General features: G+C 30.5%; 1 protein-coding gene across 3 annotated transcripts in view; it reads right to left on the reverse strand.

Annotated features, from left to right (window-relative positions):
* LOC118197492 (mitogen-activated protein kinase kinase kinase 7-like) overlaps positions 1-20,239 on the reverse strand; it is a 135,126-nt gene that overhangs the window by 57,238 nt on the left and 57,649 nt on the right. For all 3 annotated transcript variants that reach the window (XM_035369004.2, XM_085815003.1, XM_035369003.2), the window contains 2 exons: positions 16,466-16,584; positions 13,144-13,241 (listed from right to left, as the gene is read on the reverse strand). In XM_035369004.2, the coding sequence (XP_035224895.1) occupies positions 13,144-13,241; positions 16,466-16,584 (217 nt within the window). The remainder of the gene's footprint in view (positions 1-13,143; positions 13,242-16,465; positions 16,585-20,239) is intronic.

Consider the following 20,239-nt stretch of genomic DNA (forward strand, 5'->3'; position numbering starts at 1 on the left):
GATTGTAATTTAGATAATTCTGAACATATTTCTTTTATAATAGAGCAATTAAAATTGTTAAGAGTATCAAAAAATAATAGGCGTTACAGTAATAGAACTTTAATTTTAGCTTCAACATTATTTGTGCAATCTTCTTCGGCATACAATGCTTTACTAAACTGCGACTATTTGTGCATTCCAAGTACTCGAGTCTTACGCAATATTATGAGTAGTTATTCGTTGTCAAAATTAAGTTTGGCTGGCAGCATTAATTATTTAGAGAGGAAAAAATGTTTTCTTAATGAACAAGAACTTGTAGTAAATGTTTTATTAGATGAAATTTACATTCAGCCTATGTTCAACTTTAAAGGTGGTTCTATTTATGGAGGTTCTCATGATAAACCAGCACTTACTGCCAAAACAGCTCAGGTTTTCATGATAACATCAGTTTTTTCTTCATATAAGGATGTAGTTAGTATTGTTCCAGTTAATGGATTGCAAGCTAATGAGCTACAAGATATGATTCAGCAGATTTTAATAGCATTAGAAAATATAGGATTTAAAGTTGTTTGTTTGATTTCTGATAATAATGCTGTGAATAAACGCGCATTTGAACTAATGACCCCTAATAAAACTTTGCAGCCATATATTAAGCACCCTTTAGATGATTCAATGCTTCTCTTCTTTCTTTTTGACACAGTTCATATGTTAAAATCAGTACGCAATAATTGGTGCAACAAAAAATTAATTACATTTCCTGATCTAGAAAATAAGGATATTTTAAAGAAAGCTAACTTTAAGCATTTGGAAATCATGTATGATATAGAGAAATCTTCCATTGTTAAATATGGCCATTTACTTACAAATAAAGCTCTTTATCCTTCAACAATTCAGAAACAAAACGTGAAACTATCACTTCAAGTCTTAAATGAAAAAAACATAGCAGCACTAAAATGTATATCAAAGGATCATGCAGATGTTTTTGTGAACTCAGATGAAACTTGTGATTTTATTTCAGTGTTCACAACATGGTGGAAAATTGTAAACTGTAAAAGCAATTTTGAAAGTAAGCGCTTTAATGATAAATTTCGTGGTGCTATTAACTCTCAGAATGTTGAGCAGATTAATTTCTTAAAGAAACTAGTATTGTGGCTTAAGATATGGAAACAGTCTGTTCCAATAAAAGAAACTTTATCACCACAAACATTTCAGGCATTGATAATAACTACAGATGCATTCATTCAATTGATTCCATATTTGTTTCAAAAGTATGAGGCTGAATACGTATTATTAGGAAAATTTCAAACTGATGCTCTTGAATCACGTTTTGGAATGTATCGGCAAATGTCAGGTTCAAATTATTACATAAATTACGTACAATTATTAGAAAGTGAGAAGAAGCTTCGTTTTAAAAGCAATATTATAATTTCATCATCAAATATCAATATCCCTTTAACTTCTCTTTTACCAGATTATGATAAGGATTCTATCTTTACCTTTGTGAATATTGATGATTATTCAAATTTACTAGTTAATGATTTTTCTACAGAAAATGTTCCTTCTGATATTTTACCAGTGCTAGTTTATATTTCAGGTTATGCTTCCATGAAAGAATTAAGGGTGGTAAAATGCAGTATTTGCCAGGACTGGTTGCAAAGTGTTCATTCGGTAGATATAGCAGATGATATTTTTGGTTTTCTTAAAGAATTAGATAGGGGGAAATTAACTTTACCGTCTGAAGTTGCTTTACTAACATCTTCAATTGTACATTTCTTATTTGGTGGAATTCTTGAAAGCATGGAAGATACATTTCTTATATCAGGAAAGCAACTGGGTATTTTATATAAGTTATCTTGCATACAGTTAGGTAGAATTAACTTTAATTTAACATATTCTTGCATTTGTGGAATGACTTTGCAAACCCGATTAGAAAATATCTGTTTGATAACTTGTAAAATAATGTTAAATAATTACACAAAATATAAAAATGACAAAATTAATATAAAATGTTCATATAAAAATGTTAAAAAATTTACCAGTTAATTTCAGTTAATAAGTCACAACTGTTTGTTTTTATGTATGCTTCTGCATAAATGATGTATGATATGTAGGATGTGTGTATATGGCACAGCTCCAAGTTTTATGAATCTATTTTTGATAATGGAATAGGCCTGTAATTTGGGGCAATCTGTAAATTTGTAAAAAAAAAACGATCCTAATCACTTACCTCTTCGGTGGTTTGGAAAAAGTGATACAACATAAAACTGGAGCTGGCACAAATAGAAGGCTGTCCTTTTTATGAATGTAATTAGCATTTAATTTGCCAAAATTTTCTTGAAAGATTTATTTATAGCATAACATGCATGTAAGTTTGTTTTTATACACAAATTTCCTAGCATTTAAGGAATTTTTAATTAATTTCCCTGTTTTGATAAAATTGTGATATTTAAGTTTTTATTAGTGAATGAAGTGATGAGAGATGACTATGAATATTTGCATTCTAAAAATTTATATAGCTGATGCAATGGGAGCGGCATGAATTTTTACAAAATATTCTGCTCTTAATATTTATTTTAGTGTTGAGAAAATCTAAATAAAATTTACATCTATAAACCTATTGAATTTTTCCCCTTTTGTGGATTTTATATTATTTTGGGAACAAATTTGATTTAGATTACATAAATGGATTCCATTTTTATTAAAATTGCAGAAATAAAGTTTTTATCTGGTGATTCTCAATGATATTTTTAGTTACATAAACAAAGTACAATTGTTTTAAAAATTATTGAAGATATTCATTTTACCGGCTGTGAAAATATTACACTATGAAAAATTTAATGCGACCTAGTCACGTTTATTTATTTTACTTATATTTATATTAAGAGAAAAGGAATTTTCCGTTTTCGGCCGGACCTTTTTTTGGCAAGTTAAATTTCGCGCTTATAGCGAAGAGAAAAAGATAGACTATTTTGATCACGTGACCTTCCGAAACTGATTTCGCTTCAAGGCCATGATAGAGTTGGCTGTGGTCTCCTTGCCGTGACGTCACTTTTCAGTGATACGGCCTTCTTAAGTCTCGGTGGTGTCGGCTTAACTCGAAAAAGAGGAGCGGGGGGGGATAGACTGCATCCTACAAAAACAAACCAATGGAACTGAAAAATATTCAGCTTAGCAAGCACAGTAAAACTCTTTTAAGTGTTCATAAACAAATCTCGGACAGAACATCAAAATTAATTATCTCTGCACAATATCGCAAACGTTATTGCGCAATACGCGTGCCGTAATTCTTCCCTACGTCATATTATGCAATCGGAATCAACAGCTGCCGGTATTGGGAGAATAAAAAACTAAATAACTGGGGTGTTTTTCATTCTAATTTTCAACAGACGGCGTTAAATTTCCAGAATAGAATCATCCTTTGCTTGGCAGACCGCAGAACTTTTAGTCCTATTCAATCCAGATTGGAAAGTGACCCCAAAAAAAAAAAAAAAAAAAAAAGTCCGTTGCTTGTTTTGCAGCGAACTGTAACAGTTCCAATATTCGAGATTTTGCGAAGAAAAGTGAGAACCTCCCAATCTTCATACTGTATAATGTATTGGCCAAAAAAATTAAATTATTTTGACTATTCGATTACTTTCCCTTTATTTAAGCCATTCCGAATATTATTCCTTAGAAAGCTAATCTGTGTTAAAACACAACAATTTTTGGAAGTTTACTATACTTCAGCAGTTACTGCAACTATGTTATTATAAACATTCATACATATACTCATAATATAAGCATAATAATCATAATAAATACGAATATGAACTGACCAAGTGGAATGAGAATGCAAATTATTAAGATCTTGATAGAAATTCAAACGTGTGTAGTATTTGGGTGGGAGGAAAAGAATGCCGAATGTAGCGGAATTTTCTACTGTTTTTGCAATTCTTTGACCAATAGAACGACGGGCACCTGTCTGTACTCTTCGTGCACACCAAAGGTTATGTTAATGCAGAGAAAGGGGGTAAAAGCTATTTCCGGGAGTATGACTCACCATCTGACATTCCATGTTAGAAAGAAAAGTTGTTTATTTAGTTTCGGCTTTGGTACGGGAAAAAATAGCGCGTTCAAAAAAAAAAAAAAAAAAAAAAAAAAGCAGTAAAAGGAAAAAAATAAGGGCTTTAAAGAAAAAGTAAGCACCTATAAGGGCCTTTATATTTTATTTTCATATATAATAATATATATAAGCACTTATAAGGACCGCTACGAACCCTGTGACTGATTATTATTATTTTTTTTATTTTAATGCAAAATGACAAATAAAGCATTTATTAAAAAGAAAAGGCTTAAAAGATTTTGCGGTAAAATCCTAAAGTCCTATGATGGCCTTGGCACTATTTTGAAAACTGTCACCAACACCAAAATGACTTGTTTACAGTTCATCATAATGTCGCCAAATCTCATGAGTACGGTACATGGAGGCTATTCTAACTTTCATAGTACCATAGACTGGGATAAAACTGATTTTGTTTCATACGAGAAATATGCATAACCTTGAAAAAAACTTGCTTTGTCTTTTTAAAAGACAATCTAATTGGAGCTGCGAAAACTGGCACTGGCTGGAAAATGCCAGCTGGCTGAATAACGCTTACGAGATACATAATTTGCCAAGAAAGTGATTGCTTCCAACATCAGCGCAAAACTCACATTTTTTAGGGATCGTCATATGAAATTCCCTGATTTTTCCCTGAATTTTTTGGTCTACTTTCGAATTCCCTGACCTTTTCCGGTTTTCCAGTTAGCGTGGCAACCTGGCATAATCAAGGTGTGTTATGCAGCGAGTCATTCACCTCATAACATCGATATAAGTTGAGTCATGCTTCTATGTTAAAAAAGTTCATGAAAAAGGATGTAAAATTAAGAGTAATTGAATTTGGTTGCCAAAAGACATTTAACTCCATTTAAAAAATGTATTAAATGACATCATCAATTACAATGTATTTTGTGATGCAAATGGACTTATATTCTCTTTTTATCATTTGGTACAATGACACATTTTGAGTAGCAAGTGTTTGTGATATGATAGAAGCAAATGGTTGTAACATGATAGAAGCAAACTCCTATCATGTTACAACCATTTAATTTTCCAGATTTCTCCCTCTCTGAGCACTGTTTTGTTTTAATACGATGGTTTCATGGAGGTCGAATTTTCAGAGAATTAAGCAAAATGACACAATGCAATGGCCTGGCCTATGAATGGGAAAAAAAAAAAAAAAAAAAAAAAAAAAAAAAAAAAAAAAAAAACCCTCTCTATGTGCCATGACTGATGAGATTTTTTGTCACTTCTTATATATTAGCTTATAATTTAAGATATTTTGCTTTCTTACTTTCATTAATAATATAAATACCATCTTGATGAACGTAAGCTTACGAAAATACAGACTAAATAGGTAAATATACATATTTAGCTAATAAAGGCTCTTTAAATACAGGTCCAAAAACATGTGCCACTCAGAAGGTTAATGGTTTCTCAATAGCAAAAGTAATAAATTGACTGTGTTCCAATGGATGTTACTTCTATGGCGAAAAAGGACTTTTTTCTTTTTTAAATAAATGTTATGTCAAACGTAATTGCCCTATAAACATTTTTTTGTGAACAATTTTTAAAACCAGAGTACTTCCATGCATGATCTTAAAAATTTTCATTGAAAAAAATAAATAAATGCACGATTTTATTGTCATTAAGATATTTTATATAGATGCCTCTGAAAGAATATTACTTAGAAAGAACTTAGGGGGGGGGAAAGAAGGAGAGAGAGAGAGAGATTTAGTCTCTCCCCTCAAAAAAAAAAAAAAAAAAAAAAAAAAAAAAAAAAAAAAAAAACCTCACAAATGAGATAAATTTTCTATTAAATTTTAACATAAGATACATGCTAAATAGTCACCATTTTCTCATGGCATTTGAAAAATACACCTAATTACAGATTTTGGTGGAAAACTGAAAGCTTTTCGTAAATTTCATTATACTTCTGATGATGATTTTGTAACACTATCCTGAAAGACCCCCCCCCTCATTTTAAACTATGCAGTAAGTGAAGAAGTCATCAAACTATTAGAAATACACTTAGTCATAATTTAATTTTAGTATATAACATTGCATATCATGTTTCTTCTTGATATCGCTAGTACATTTTAAAATAACTCTTCATAATGGTCTAATTAATATCACGTAATAATAACTGCTAATGTTAGCTGTGAAAGGTTTTATTTTCCATCCATATAACACCTCCTATTTACAATATCCATCACAAACAGGTAGTTAATAAAGGCTCGAGATAGGACACTTTAAGAGTAACAAAAAGGAAATGTAATTTTTCTAACAAATAAGAATATAATATAGATAGAGAATTAATATGTATAAATTAACAATTTTCCAAATCTCCCATTATTTACAGGCTCATATTTCCCCTACAGGTCCCCGACCTAGAACACTTTGCAAGAGATTTAAATTTTCCAATAAAAAAGTCTTAAAATGAGGACACACTTAAAGACTCAGGTGTTAGAAACACTTGGTATCAGATGCCTGGATGAAAACTGCATCCTGTATGGAACTCATATGAAATCGCATAACTTTTCTGGCATAACGTGAACAAAAGTCTGAGAATAAATCTCCTGCAACTGCATTGAACAAGTCTTGGCATATACGTCAGTTACTCCATCTAACTATGTCTGGTGGTGCTAATGCAATTTAGCAACTGTTTCCCTAACGAGCAATTATAGGCATAACTTTGCTACGTGCTAGCGTCAGGACGGTGAAGGCTTGAAGGAGTGGAGAGGCATAGTCACTGGAGGTATCTGGATGGTGGGGCTGGAGCGCTACTGGTTCAGTTGTCAGCTGTCCAATGGTGAACATGGAAAGGAAGTGCATCTACTTGCAAATCAGGCATTGGTCGGGGGGGGTTAAGTTGAAATAAGCATTACAGCTTAAGTTAGAAGTTTAATTTTAACTATTTTAAAATAATAAGATCAAGGAATGAAATAATAAGTGGCCTAAACATCTATTAAGATAAAACATGAAGTTGAAAGGTCAAATTTAAAATGAGAAAATTATAGGCAATGAAATTATTGTAACTGAAGGTAGAATATGAAAATGCCTCCTAGATGGCGACACAGTTGCATTGTAGACATGTAGTAGTTGAGCCTTTAAGCCTTAGATGGCAACACAGTTGCAGAGTGAAGTTATAATAGTTCTAACTTTCCATCCTAGATCCAACATATGCAATTGTATTGAACTGTTATTAAAATGATAAACTTTAATAAATTTAAGGTAGAATAAAGAGACTGCAGCATAAAATTAAATAGAGCACACAGTTACAATTTACAAATTAAGCATTTAAATGCATTAAGACCACTTTCGGTTGTTTTCTGGTATCTCTATTATGGTAGTTGTAATCTAACTGAGGAATAGAACTGTTGAAAACTTTATGAATGTTTCTAAAGAATTTCTTTGAAATTTTTTGCAAAACATACATTGATCTTATCCACATCAAGGTCATCAGTTTGCCATTTGTCTTAATATTCTGAATTTGCTGGAATTTTTTTATAGTGGTATCACATACAAAACCCCAGACCGGACAGGCATAGGTAATGATGGGATGCAACATGGATTTGAATTCAAGAATTTTATTACAGGGTTTGTACACATTTCTGCACACAGCAATTAAATACTTTTAAGGACCATTAATGAAAAAAATTAAGGATCTATGAGCAAATGGGAACTGAATAAATTCAATTAAATATATTACCTATGCCTGAATTTCCCTTTTGTAATACCATTCTAAAAATAAAATAGATCCCTGAGTAGTATTCATCATTACTAAACATGAATTAATTAACATAATTATTAATAAGTTTGAGAATAAAATAAACTTTATGCAATTTATCAAGTAGCATTAAATATTTTACACTTATAATAGTTGGACATATTTGACAGAAGATAAGTGACATTTATGTTTTACTAACAGTTAGCTTTATGTTGATTTTTTTTTTTTTTTTTTTTTAAATGTCTCACTTTGTCACATACTTAGTCAATCTAGAGGTTTAGTAAATAGCAGGTAGATTTTATGTCAAATGGCATAGGTTAAAATGAGAAGTAAGATCATTATCAGCATGATTCATACCAAAAGACTAATATTGTCACCGCTGCTGCTTTTCTAGAGACCTGCTGATAAGAACAAACCTGAAAGGCCTGATATAAGCACAGTTGCCAAGTGTTGAAAGTTAGTCAGGCTCTGTTTGACGCAGTTAGTGTCGTAGCTTCATGTAGAGTTCCAGGGGTTGTAACCCAGTTAATATACTTTAAGGTTCCAATAAGCCATTAAAGCACCAGAGGTGATACGTTGTTTTATATTCTTTTAAGCAGTTAGTTATAAATAATTAATTAGATTATTTATAACTGCTTAAAATAATAAAAAACAACTATTTTTAGATAATTATTAGGTAATTAGATAACCTTAGTCATTATGGAATTACATAGCCACTATTAAATTTTATTTTTTAACAAAATTTATTAAAAATGCCCTATTAAAATCAAAAGCTAATAAAATTTCACAGTTTAAAATGCATGCTATTTATGACATTGATTCTTAAATGATATTAGGACACATTAAAGGCTACAAAACATTTATGTTTTGTAACAACAACACTCAACAAAATATTTATCCGTCATTTTAATTTGAAGCCCTCCGAAACATTTTGGTTAGTATATAAACGATTTCTTTCTCTTTAAGCATCTTTTCTAACAATTACAGATTTGTCTCACCATGCAAACCAATGCTCTTGCAAGTTTCCACGTGCTTTACCTCCTAACTTGCCAATCTCTCCACAATGTACCTATGAGGGTTTACTTGATCTGGGAAAAGTTAAATAGTCAAAAACCCCCCACAGATGTCAAACAAACTATCACTATGTCTGAAAGTAGCTACAATATCAGATAACGATTTAAATAAGCAACTTAGAACATAAAGACATGTTCTGATGCTAACAAAATCAATTATAGCTCACAGTGAGGTAATTAAACAAGAACAGTTAAATTCAAACTAAAAATATGGACTAGTTGTCAAAGATTATACAATCTAATTTCAATTTAATCTGGCACAGTAACTCTATCATATGAAGAAATAGAAAGGGGAAATTATAGTAAAGGCTGAAATCATAAACAATTGGGTAATTTACATAATAATAACTGCACATATCTTTGAAGAATAATTTTTTTTATGTATTCAGTTTCTTTCTTCAGCATGTTTTCTTTTCATTTTAGAATTTAATTAAGGATTTCTGTTATTCTAAAAAACACTAAATGCATTTAGAATGTACAGAAAAAGTGGCTCATTTTATTTCTTTAGTAATATGAACATTCACAAGAAATATGAAATATATATGGTAAAAGTTGGTTACAGAGCTGGTGTGGTGGAATTTTTAGAATTTAGTGACACACCGTTAAAACAAAATCTAGAAATAGCAAAAATTTTAGAATTTAGAGCAAGCATTGGAAGCAGAATTTAGAAAGGCACTAATCAGCAGAATTAGGATCCACAGAGATTGCATTAGGCGGAAAAATGCCTAGTGCCATCTCTATGTATGATGCATTAAGACATATTAGATGAATCTTTTAAATTGTAAGTTTTCAATTTTTTTATTAATAAAAAATCTCCTTCTATAATACCTGCCCAAGTGATAAAATTAGAAGCATTTTTGATATTTTCCATGCTTGTGTCTAGTGAAAAGTAGAGAAAATAAAGGGAAAATAAACATGTTAAGAAAAAGATTCTAGTATCAGGAGTATAAAACATTCAAATATTATGTTTTGATTGTTCTTCCAGACGTTCTCCGAAAAGTAAGAAATTCATCGCAAACTTTCTATAAAATGCATCCATTACTTGTTGATACCATGGAGACAGTTCTCATTTTGACACACATTTCTTGAATCTCCTAGAATTGTGACTCTATAAATCTTGCCTTCAAATCCTTCCAAGCTGCAATGTCTAAAATCCTAAAGAAAAATTATCGCTACCAATTCTGTAACAGCAAAAGGCCAGAAATATTTTGGGAAAAAAGGGGGGAGGGGGAAAAGTGTAAAATAAATTTTATAGGTAAAAACAGATGCAAATTCTGAGAATTCTAAATATTCTGAGACCATTACATGGGAAAAATGCTTACTATGAAAAAAATTAAAAAGAAGACATTTTTAATTAATTACATAGCTAATTTTGCTTTTGCTAAGAGCTGTTTCATAAACTGTGCTTTATAGCCTTATACCTTGTTTATTTTTTGGATTCAAAATGTTGTATAATAAGTTGCCAAAATGAAACTTTATAATATGACAACGAACAATAAAAATGTTTTATTTTAGTACTATTTTTTAAATATAATTTCAATATATTACCATTATTTTAATGAAGCTTATCAATGTTACGATGGGGGGAAAAAAAAGTTGAAAAATTCTTATATCTTGGAATTAAAATTTTTTTTTTTTTATAGAAACTGATCTTAAAATCGCCAAAATGTTGATAAGTCGCCAAATTTAGAATCGTTTAATAAAAGAGTTCACATCACCAAAAGCGAAAAGTTGTTTAAGAGCTCTTTATTAGAAAAAATGAATTTCGCTATGCTTGTGTTTCCCTTCTTGCTTAGAACCTCGAATATCCCATTATTTATATTAGAAATAGAAGCAAATTATAACCCATGAACCCATTCAAAAGATAACCATATACATCAGTGAATCGTCAAAAATATTCCTCCAAAATGCTAACTCACACTCAAAATGGTAGTCGTAAAAACAGATAGAAATTTCAGATGATTAAAATTAAGGACTTAGATAAACTCGAGTTTAGGGAAATTAAGGGATTGAGTAAAGCTTTAGCACCCTGAAACTTATTTAAAGTGTATGTTACGTGTTGGGCCCAAGTGAGTCTTTGGTCTAAAATGAAACCAAGGTACTTAATTTGCTTGGGAATGCTGATATCATACATTTTGAGAGCGATCTTCAGGTTGATGTTTTTCTTGTTAGTAAAGTAAATAGCTTCTGATTTTCCATCTGGTCATCCAGGACTCTAATGCTTGGATGTGTTTTTGTAGTGTTTGTACAACTGCGGCCATAACTAAAGAGTCTGTCAATTCACTTGAAAAATCATTATGCATACAAAAAATTAAAAATTGCCAATTAAAGGAAAATCCTCAAAACTTGAAAAATAGAATGAAAAGAACTTTAAAAAAACTGAAGATAATCAAAACTGAAAATTCAAAATTCTGAAGAGGAATTATCTACCATATAAAAAAAAAATGATAATTTTTTTTGGTTCCTTCAGCCTTTTAATGTGGCAACAAAAGGTCTCTTGCCCTTGCAAACACATAGAAAAGGGCTCATGAAACATAAAAAAAAAAAAAAAAAAAATCTATGTAAACATGTAAACATACTATGTATGTAAATTAAAATTTATTTTGAGAGTTTTTAATGGTAGCTGAAGTCATGTTTTTAAAAGGTAAAATTAATGGATGAAGATCAAAAAAAATGTAAAAATGGACGAGAGTAGAATTATAAAATATATAAAATTGGATGAATGATAAAAAAGAAGGCATAAAAATAAGAATTGGAATAAATTAATTAAACATAATAATAAAATTCAGATTTTTGAAAATTTAGCTAAATAATTTAAAACCATTTTCTTGAATATAAAATTCATGACTTCTTCTGACATGTCTGTTTTCAGATTGGTTTATTCCGTTATGGCAAAACACTCGAGGGCTATCTGCCTAAGGGAAAAGATGCCTTCGTGGAGGACTTTCTAAGGGAAACCAGCTCGTATACACATTACACATGGGGAAAACCATGAAACCAGCCCATTCACCAAAATCTGAAAATGGACCGATCCCACACTGACTACCAGTGTTCAGCAACTTTACCACTCAGTGATTAGTGCCCCATTCATTTTCAGAATAATGTTACAATCCTGTATTTTACTATATACTTAACTACAAAAGGTTTTGAAAGTGTTTCATTTCAATCTATAACATCTTTCAAGCATTTTATAGTACTTTTGGATAATTGTTTATACCTATGCACTAATGTCATACTTAATTTATCAGAGTTCTCTACAACAAAACTATAATTTAAAGTTTGAAATTCTGAATTTTTTTCCCAATCCACATTAGAAGTATTTTCAATTATAAACTTTTCAGCTAATATCTAGAAAGGATAACTCAATGAATTAAATGCTCATTCTTGATGATATTTTATTTTTCAGATAATCTTTGATATGCATAAATATTATGCTAATCTGCTTTGTGCTTATATTCTAATACAAAAGCTCTGATATTATCTGATATTTTGAAATACTAGTCCAATTCACAGCATTTTCAAAATTTCTAATCAAACCTTCAGATAATTTAACTATCCTTGAAACTTCTTGACAACTGATATCCATTTATAAAGTATACTTTTTCTCCAATTTGTAATCATAACATTTATTAACTTTTCTTTTGAAGTTAAAAATATTATCTACACTATTTATTTCTTCAAGTGCTTCTTCAGAAAGTTGAATATAACACTTTTAAGATAATAATTTCTTTTTTCATCATCTGCTGCCAAGTTAGCTATTGTTGAATCTCCATATTTTGATGGGATATGTTTTAAAGATATCAATTTATATTTTCTAGAATTTAAGTCACTCAGAGTTTCAGTATAATTTATTACAAAGCAACAAATTAAAACTACTCAATACTATACGCACTATCAATATAACGTATAACCCAAAACTCAAAAACTGATTGAAGAACATGCTTGCATTTAAAGTAATTAGATCCTTTTTCATATGTGACAAGAATACATCACCAAAAAGTTATTCTTTGCTGCTCAAGCAGCAAAAAGTGCTGAAGTAATGCAATAAATGAATATGATTGAAATTGAGAATAAGGAAAGGCTTGTTGCAATTGACAGTTTTAAAGGCAACAGAAAGTTAAATGTTTTTTCAACTTCTTTCCTATTTTAAGATGATAATATTCTTGAAATAAATCAATATTTTAGTAACTGATCTGGAAGAGGTTTTGAAGCACAATATGAAATTGTACTACGTCTTTTTATCATAAAGATTTAAACTTTATACAGATAGCTTATACACTTACAAGCCTGCATGGCAGTACAGTCTTGGAATTTGAACCTCCGTTTTCATTCTTTGCTGCAGGTGTTGTCAAGGGTGATGTTTCTACTGTAGTATTGGTTTCTGAAATGGCAATAAAATTTCAGAATTAATAGCATAAAATTTCTTAGAAATAACGGTTCTTACATATTATTACAATCACCTTAATAGAAGTTGTCAAATTTTTAGAATGTGCCAAACTCTGGCAACCACGCGCATAACCATTCTTAAGGCAATCATGCTCATAACAACCTTTCTGTTAAGCAACATCACCATTCTCAAATGCATTCTCTTTATTGTATTTGTGATTCCAACAGATTTTATTGACAAATCGTTATATATTTTGCCTTAATATCAATTTTAAAAATATGTGCTTGGGAGAGTGGCCAACAATGAGAGAAAAGGCAGTAAAAATCTGCATGAATACAGAATTTTGTCATAAAATCACCAAAGAGAACAGAAATGAGATGCATTTGGTAGTTAGTCCATGTTGCCTAAGTTTGCACAGTTCTGTGAGTTTTTTAAAGTAAAAACAGATGGTTGAACAGCATGAAAAATTGCAGAAAATGTTAGTGAAGAATGTATTTTATTTTTTTTAATGCATCATACAATCCTTATTTAATAATTAAAAATGTGTATTTTAAATTTAAGCATGATTTCTTTTCATATGTTGATAATGTTTTCGGAATTACAATAAATATTAATAGTTTGAGAACGATTAAAAAAAAATGAAAATTATCAACTTTCACTTATATTTGATGCTAATATAGTTGCAACACCATGCTTAAAAAAGTAACAAACCATAATTCAACCTTAAATTTACACCAATTTATAGCCTATAAAAAATGGTAATTAGACATTGACCCACAGTGATGCTTCTTCTTTTTAATTCATTCAAAAAATAAAGATTCAAATGTATTTTCTTATAAAAATATTTTTTTTACTTCTATAAAACCAATACAAGATTGTCAATCCTATTAATCAAGATTGTATTTTTACATTTTCACCTATTTATTATTCAACAAACAAAAATAAAAAATTACAGTCAAAAGTCTTTAATCCGGAACGATCTATAATCTGGACCTCAAAGCTACAAACTTTCTGTGCATGCAGCAACGCATGCACATACGTTTACGCACGCTCGTTTAACGTATAACGGACGGCATAAGCTAAGCTAAAATTATCCAATTATCTATTTCAGTTAATGTTGCAGATTGTGTTGTTCCTTAATCTTCTAATTGGATCCGGCTTATTATTTTTTGCAGACTGTTAGAGCAATTTTATAAAAGTAAGCTTGAACTTTCGATTATGTCAAAAAGAATTTCCAATTCTGGAGCTACCAAAGCATATACAAAATGAAAGCATGTTTCGATGTCCATCAAACAAAAAGTGGAATTGCTGCAAAAAATGGGTAAAGGCATATCCTTTGATTCTCTAATCATTACGAAATATGTTTATCAATTTCATGCTGCTCTGGGGGGGGGGGGGAATCGCGGCGCGCAATGAACTGGAAGTTGATCTGTCAGCACTATCCTTATCTTTAGGGCAGATATTTTTATTTTATTCGGCTCATAATTCCTTACTAAATGTAGTACTTCATCTCGACGTATTCCGCCTTTGATATGATTTAAATCAAATTCCTCGTCATTATAAATATCACGAATACACATCAAATAGTTTTCTGGTTGCAATTTTCTAATTTTAACAATACGTAATGCATGCTTTATGAATGCGCGCGTTGAAAGAAATGTTTAATAAAATAAACAAATACATATAAAGCTTTTTTTTTTTTTTTTTTTTTTGTAAATTTTGATACCCTTTAGATCATAATTGCTCTTTATTTCATAAAGTACAGTTTCATATTTTTAATTTTATAATTTCTGCACGCCATCTTACCAGATTTAAACTGATGGTCTATAATCCGGAAAAACCGATAATCCGGAATCGCCGAAGTTCCAACGAGTCCGGATTAAAGACTTTTGACTGTAAAAATTTTCTATCAAGTGACAGTATGAGTCCAAAAAGAAGAAACAATATTAATACAGTCAAAAGTTGTTAATCTGGACTCATCGGGTGTTCGGCGATTCCGGATTATCAATTTTTCCAGATTATAGATCATCAGTTTAAATCTAGTAAGATGGCATGCAGAAATTATAAAATTAAAAATATGAAACCGTAATTTATGAAATAAAGAACAATTATGATCGAGAATACCGATTAATTTCAATAACCGTTTTCAATAACCTCTGTGTCACTTTCTTCATTATGGGAAGCGAATTATAATGACTTGGAATTTGATTTAAATCATATCAAAGACGGAGTACATCGAGATAAAATACTACATTTAGTAAGGAATTATAAGCCAAATAAAATAAAAACATCTGCCCTGAAGATAAGGATAGTGCTGAGAGATCAACTTCCAATTCATTGCCCCCCCCCCACAGAGCAGCGTGAAATTGATAAACAGATTTCGGAATGGTTAGAGAAACTAAGGATATGCCTTTATCAATTTTTTGCAGCAATTCCACTTTTTGTTTAATGGACTTCGAAACTTACTTTCGCTTTGTAGATCCTTTACATATTAGTAAATATATATGGGAAATTCTAAGCTTACTTTTATAAAATTGCTCTAATAGTCTGCAAAAAAATAATAAGCCGGATCCAATTTGAAGTTTAAGGAACAACGCAATCTGCAACATTAACTGAATTAGATAATTTTAGCTTAGCTTATACCGTCCGTTATACATTAAACGTGCATGCGTAAACGTATTATGTGCATGCACACATGCATATTCGCAGCTGTAAAAGTCTTACGCACATGCACAGAAAGTTTGTAGCTTTGAGGTCCGGATTATAGATTATTCCGGATTATGGGTGTCCGAATTAACGACTTTTGACTGTACCAAGCAAAACAAAAACTGTTACCTAAAAATAGATAATGCACTTTTATAAAGTTTTGCATCATATTAGAAAATACAGGAATTTTTTTAGTGGATTCTGGGTCATAAATGCATTTAAAATACATTAAAAATATTTATGCAACAATATACAACTGGTGAAACAGCATCTCCTTTTTTAATACGTGTAAATTTCGCTGAGAAATGAATAATTGTTTTAAAACATTAATCTTACAAATTTTTAACATTTTACATGCTATTTTTAAAGGAATATATTATTTTGACTAAGATTAAAATCTCACACTGTTGAAACAGACACCTTTTGAAAATGATAAGCACTATATAAGATCAGTTAAATACAAATACTGGACATCTTCAAGAATAAAGAAATACATAATACAAATAACTAACCTTCTGAGCGTAATAATGTAATTGGTTGGTCAGCACCTTTCATATATTTAAATATTTCTGAAAGTTCACTTTGTACATCTATCATATCAGGCCTGTCTTTAGCATTTTTGGCCCAACACCTAGATAAATACATTTCACAGTATTGTCAAATAATGTTAACAGTCCATATATTGAAACAGCTAAAATATATATCAGAAATTGTGTAAAACTTTTAATCATATTCTTTTGAAAATTGTTATTTAAACATTTTACCTAGCACTTCATTGAAGTCTGGATGTTACATTATACCCCCATAACACAAGACATCCTTAGGATATCATATTTAAGTCGCACTGTCTGGGGAAGCAGTTAGGATATCCTGAGGATGTTGATTCTCAGATATCCTGAGGACTTCTTAAGTCAACATCCTGAGGATATCCTATTCAAGTCTCAATGTCCTGGGATATATGAAGATCTCCTCAGGATGTTGATTTTCAGATATCCTGAGGACTTCGTACATCAACATCTTAAGGATGTCCTGTTCAAGTCGTAATGTCCCGGGATATATGAAGATCTCCTGAGGATGTTGTTTCTCAGATATCTTCAGTACTTACTTTTTATGGAAGCTCATATCTGAAAATATTAAAGTAACCTAGTACCACACGCAAGTCATGTTATAAGAATCGAAATCTTACTCTATGGATTACCTATTCTGCATATGAAAATTTAATCGTTATGCTTACATTGGTTTTCGTCTTGCATATGTTGGCTGTAAGTATTAAGTAATAATATTTTCAAATTTTTGTTGTTGTTTCACAGTGTCTATTGATCAGAGTACTTTCTTACAAATTACAGGCACGTGTTTTCATCCGTTTTGAGTTTCATATTGAAAGTGTGTTTACGATTAAATTCTAATTGCTACATAATATATTTTGTAAATACTTTTCTAATATCTTTGAACACAAATATTACTTACGTTACAGGTTAACTCAGAAAATCTTTTACGAAGACATTTATCCTATGAACAGATGGGCATGATGTGCATCCATGCCTTATATGGCATTCGAACTTGAGCCCTTCTGTACGGCAATCAGTCACTATATTCACTTACTCGTCTCTGAGGCACTAATCAGAAATATCAAGTTATAAAAGTATTCTATTAAATTCATCGATAGTTCTTAGCATAGAAATAACTATACTTTGAAACTGCAAAAGAAAAAAATACTTTTTGATCTGTTACACTATTATATTAGTAATGAATGATGTTCAGTGCTGTGCAGTAATAAGTAACAATATATTTTTTTAACAAACGAAATTTTAGTTTACAGACGCAGTTAGAAACTAGTCTGTATGAGGTTTAACCTCCTTTAATTTGAATTTATAAACAGAAGCATAATTTTATTGGGCTAAAAAATTCATTGCAGTTTCTTCGTTCATTTTCTGGTAAGTTCTTTAATAATGAGAATTAGTCTTTCAAAGCGACTGAGATAAGAAGTAACTTATTTTTTACCTCTCTGTAATAGGAAAATAAGGTTTGAGAAGGGGAAGAACTAACATTAAGTTCTTACTCTCCTCAAACCACACTTTGCTACCTCTTTAACCATACAAATATTCGGTCTTTGCTAAACAAAGCGCGAAAAAAGTATATCCAGCGCTCTGCAGTCTTATACGTTATGCCGACAATGCTACATGACTCCTCATAATTTAACAATAATTGCTGCTTTATTAATTTATTTGTAACATCCAGAAAATGCAGTAAACACGTTTCTTCAAGGTATATAACACAAAGTTAAATGTTGTTATGAAAACTCAAAATTAGATAACAGATTAAATAGATGTTCAAACTTTAAATTAAAATGATTTAATTTTTAAATTAAACACGTTCTTTAAACTCAGCAGTTTTATTACTTTATTTTATACTCTAAATAACAATTGAAGTTGAAAATCTTAAAGTTTCGATTCCATCATTATCATTGTCCGTAAAACTGCTTCTCAAATTTTCTTTGCTTTTGAAAAACCGAGCTCCGCTCAGAATGAAAGTATGAAAGCTTTTGAAAAACCGAGCTCCGCTCTGAGCACTTTTTCTGTATGCCTCAAGAAGATTTCTCTTTTGTTAACGTGGCAGATTTATGTGTCAGACCTCCCCTTCTTTTGTATCCCCCTACAAGGGAAACATCCCTTCACAACAAAGGACGCAGAATGCCTCCAACGGTTTTAATTGCTCCGTAATAGTGATATCCTTGAAGAATCCCCAAAGTCAAAATCAAAAATCAGAAAGTAAGTACACGTACTTACTTTCTGATTTCCAGAATTCAGCTATTCTGCTAAACGTTAATAGCCGTCGTTCCAAATTCTCTTGCAGTTACGAACTGACTTGCTGACGCTTGCAAGCGTTACATTGACAGAGTGTGAAAAGTAAGTTTCTAAATGTTTCCTTTATTCTACAAAAATGATCAGAACTAAAAAAAAAATATCTCAGATATCTAAAAGACAGATTTACAGCAGAATAAATCAACATATATTATCGGATTTGTCAGAAGATGAAGTAGTATTTAATTATGAAAAAGGACTGTGTCAAATTTTCGCGCTAACAAATATTCTTTAAGTTCCATTTCAAACCGTGATTCGGAATACGAACTTTTATGTCTCAAGAAGAACTGACTGATGACGATTACCAAAACGATTATCCCATTTTAAGGAATATTCCAAATATAGGACTAATAAATATTCCGTTAGACTTTATGTCCCTTGTGTGCTTAGGAGTAGTACAAAAAATGATTACTATTAGGATAGGCGGAGGCACCTTACAAGCACGATTACCACATAAAAATGTTGAACTAATTTTTTTTAAATGACCAGTTTTTAAAGCCTTATGTACCAATTGAATTTGCAAGAAAACCAAGGAATCAACTCTAAAAGAATTGAAACACTAGAAAGCTACAGAATACCGTCAATTTTTACCGCACACTAGCCCACTTATTTATTATTTTTTTAAAATTTAACAAAAAGCTACATGATAATTTTTTACTACTTTATATTTCGATTAGACTCTTATGCAAAATACAGAATCAGACGGCAATTGATGAATACGCACAGTCTCTATTAAAACTCTTCGTAGTAAATTTTGAGCTTTATTATGAAAAACAGTATATTGCTCATAATGTTCACGGCCTACTGCATATTTGCGAAGATGTAAAAATGTTTGGGCCGTTAGATAATTACAGTGCATTTAAATTTGAAAGCTATATATCTTCTATAAAAAAATTGATTAGAAAATCTTCTGCTCCATTACAGCAAATAGCAAGACGAACTCATGAATTGTTTAATCATATTGTAGCCATGAATAATGATTCAATCAACGTAACCGACTTAAGTTCAGAATTTCAAAATTTACACACATCTGGTCCACTACTTAAAGGTTATTGAATGCTTAATTTTACTATTGAATTTTGAATACAAATTAACTGAAGTCAGAACTGAATTTGTACAATAATTTAATTATGAATATATCGAAGAATTCAGTTTTGGGCTATTGAATGGTTAAAAATGATCGAAAGATTTTTAATATTTTAAAGCAAAATTTTCTCTTATAATATTTTGTATTAATAATTCATTTCAAGTTTCTTGCTCAGTTTTATATATATTTACAAATTATTAAATAAATTGAAATTCAAATTAGAAAATAAATTGTATAAATATTCTTAAAATTTCTTATTTTTCCATAGTAACCACAGATGGAGGACCTGAGACTGTCTGTGGAAAATAAGCAAGTTTCAGGTTATCACAACACCTTCA

Source organism: Stegodyphus dumicola, chromosome 4, assembly GCF_044657685.1.
Source record: "Stegodyphus dumicola isolate Sdum_Otavi_A_Nest chromosome 4, ASM4465768v1".
NCBI lineage: Eukaryota > Metazoa > Arthropoda > Arachnida > Araneae > Eresidae > Stegodyphus > Stegodyphus dumicola.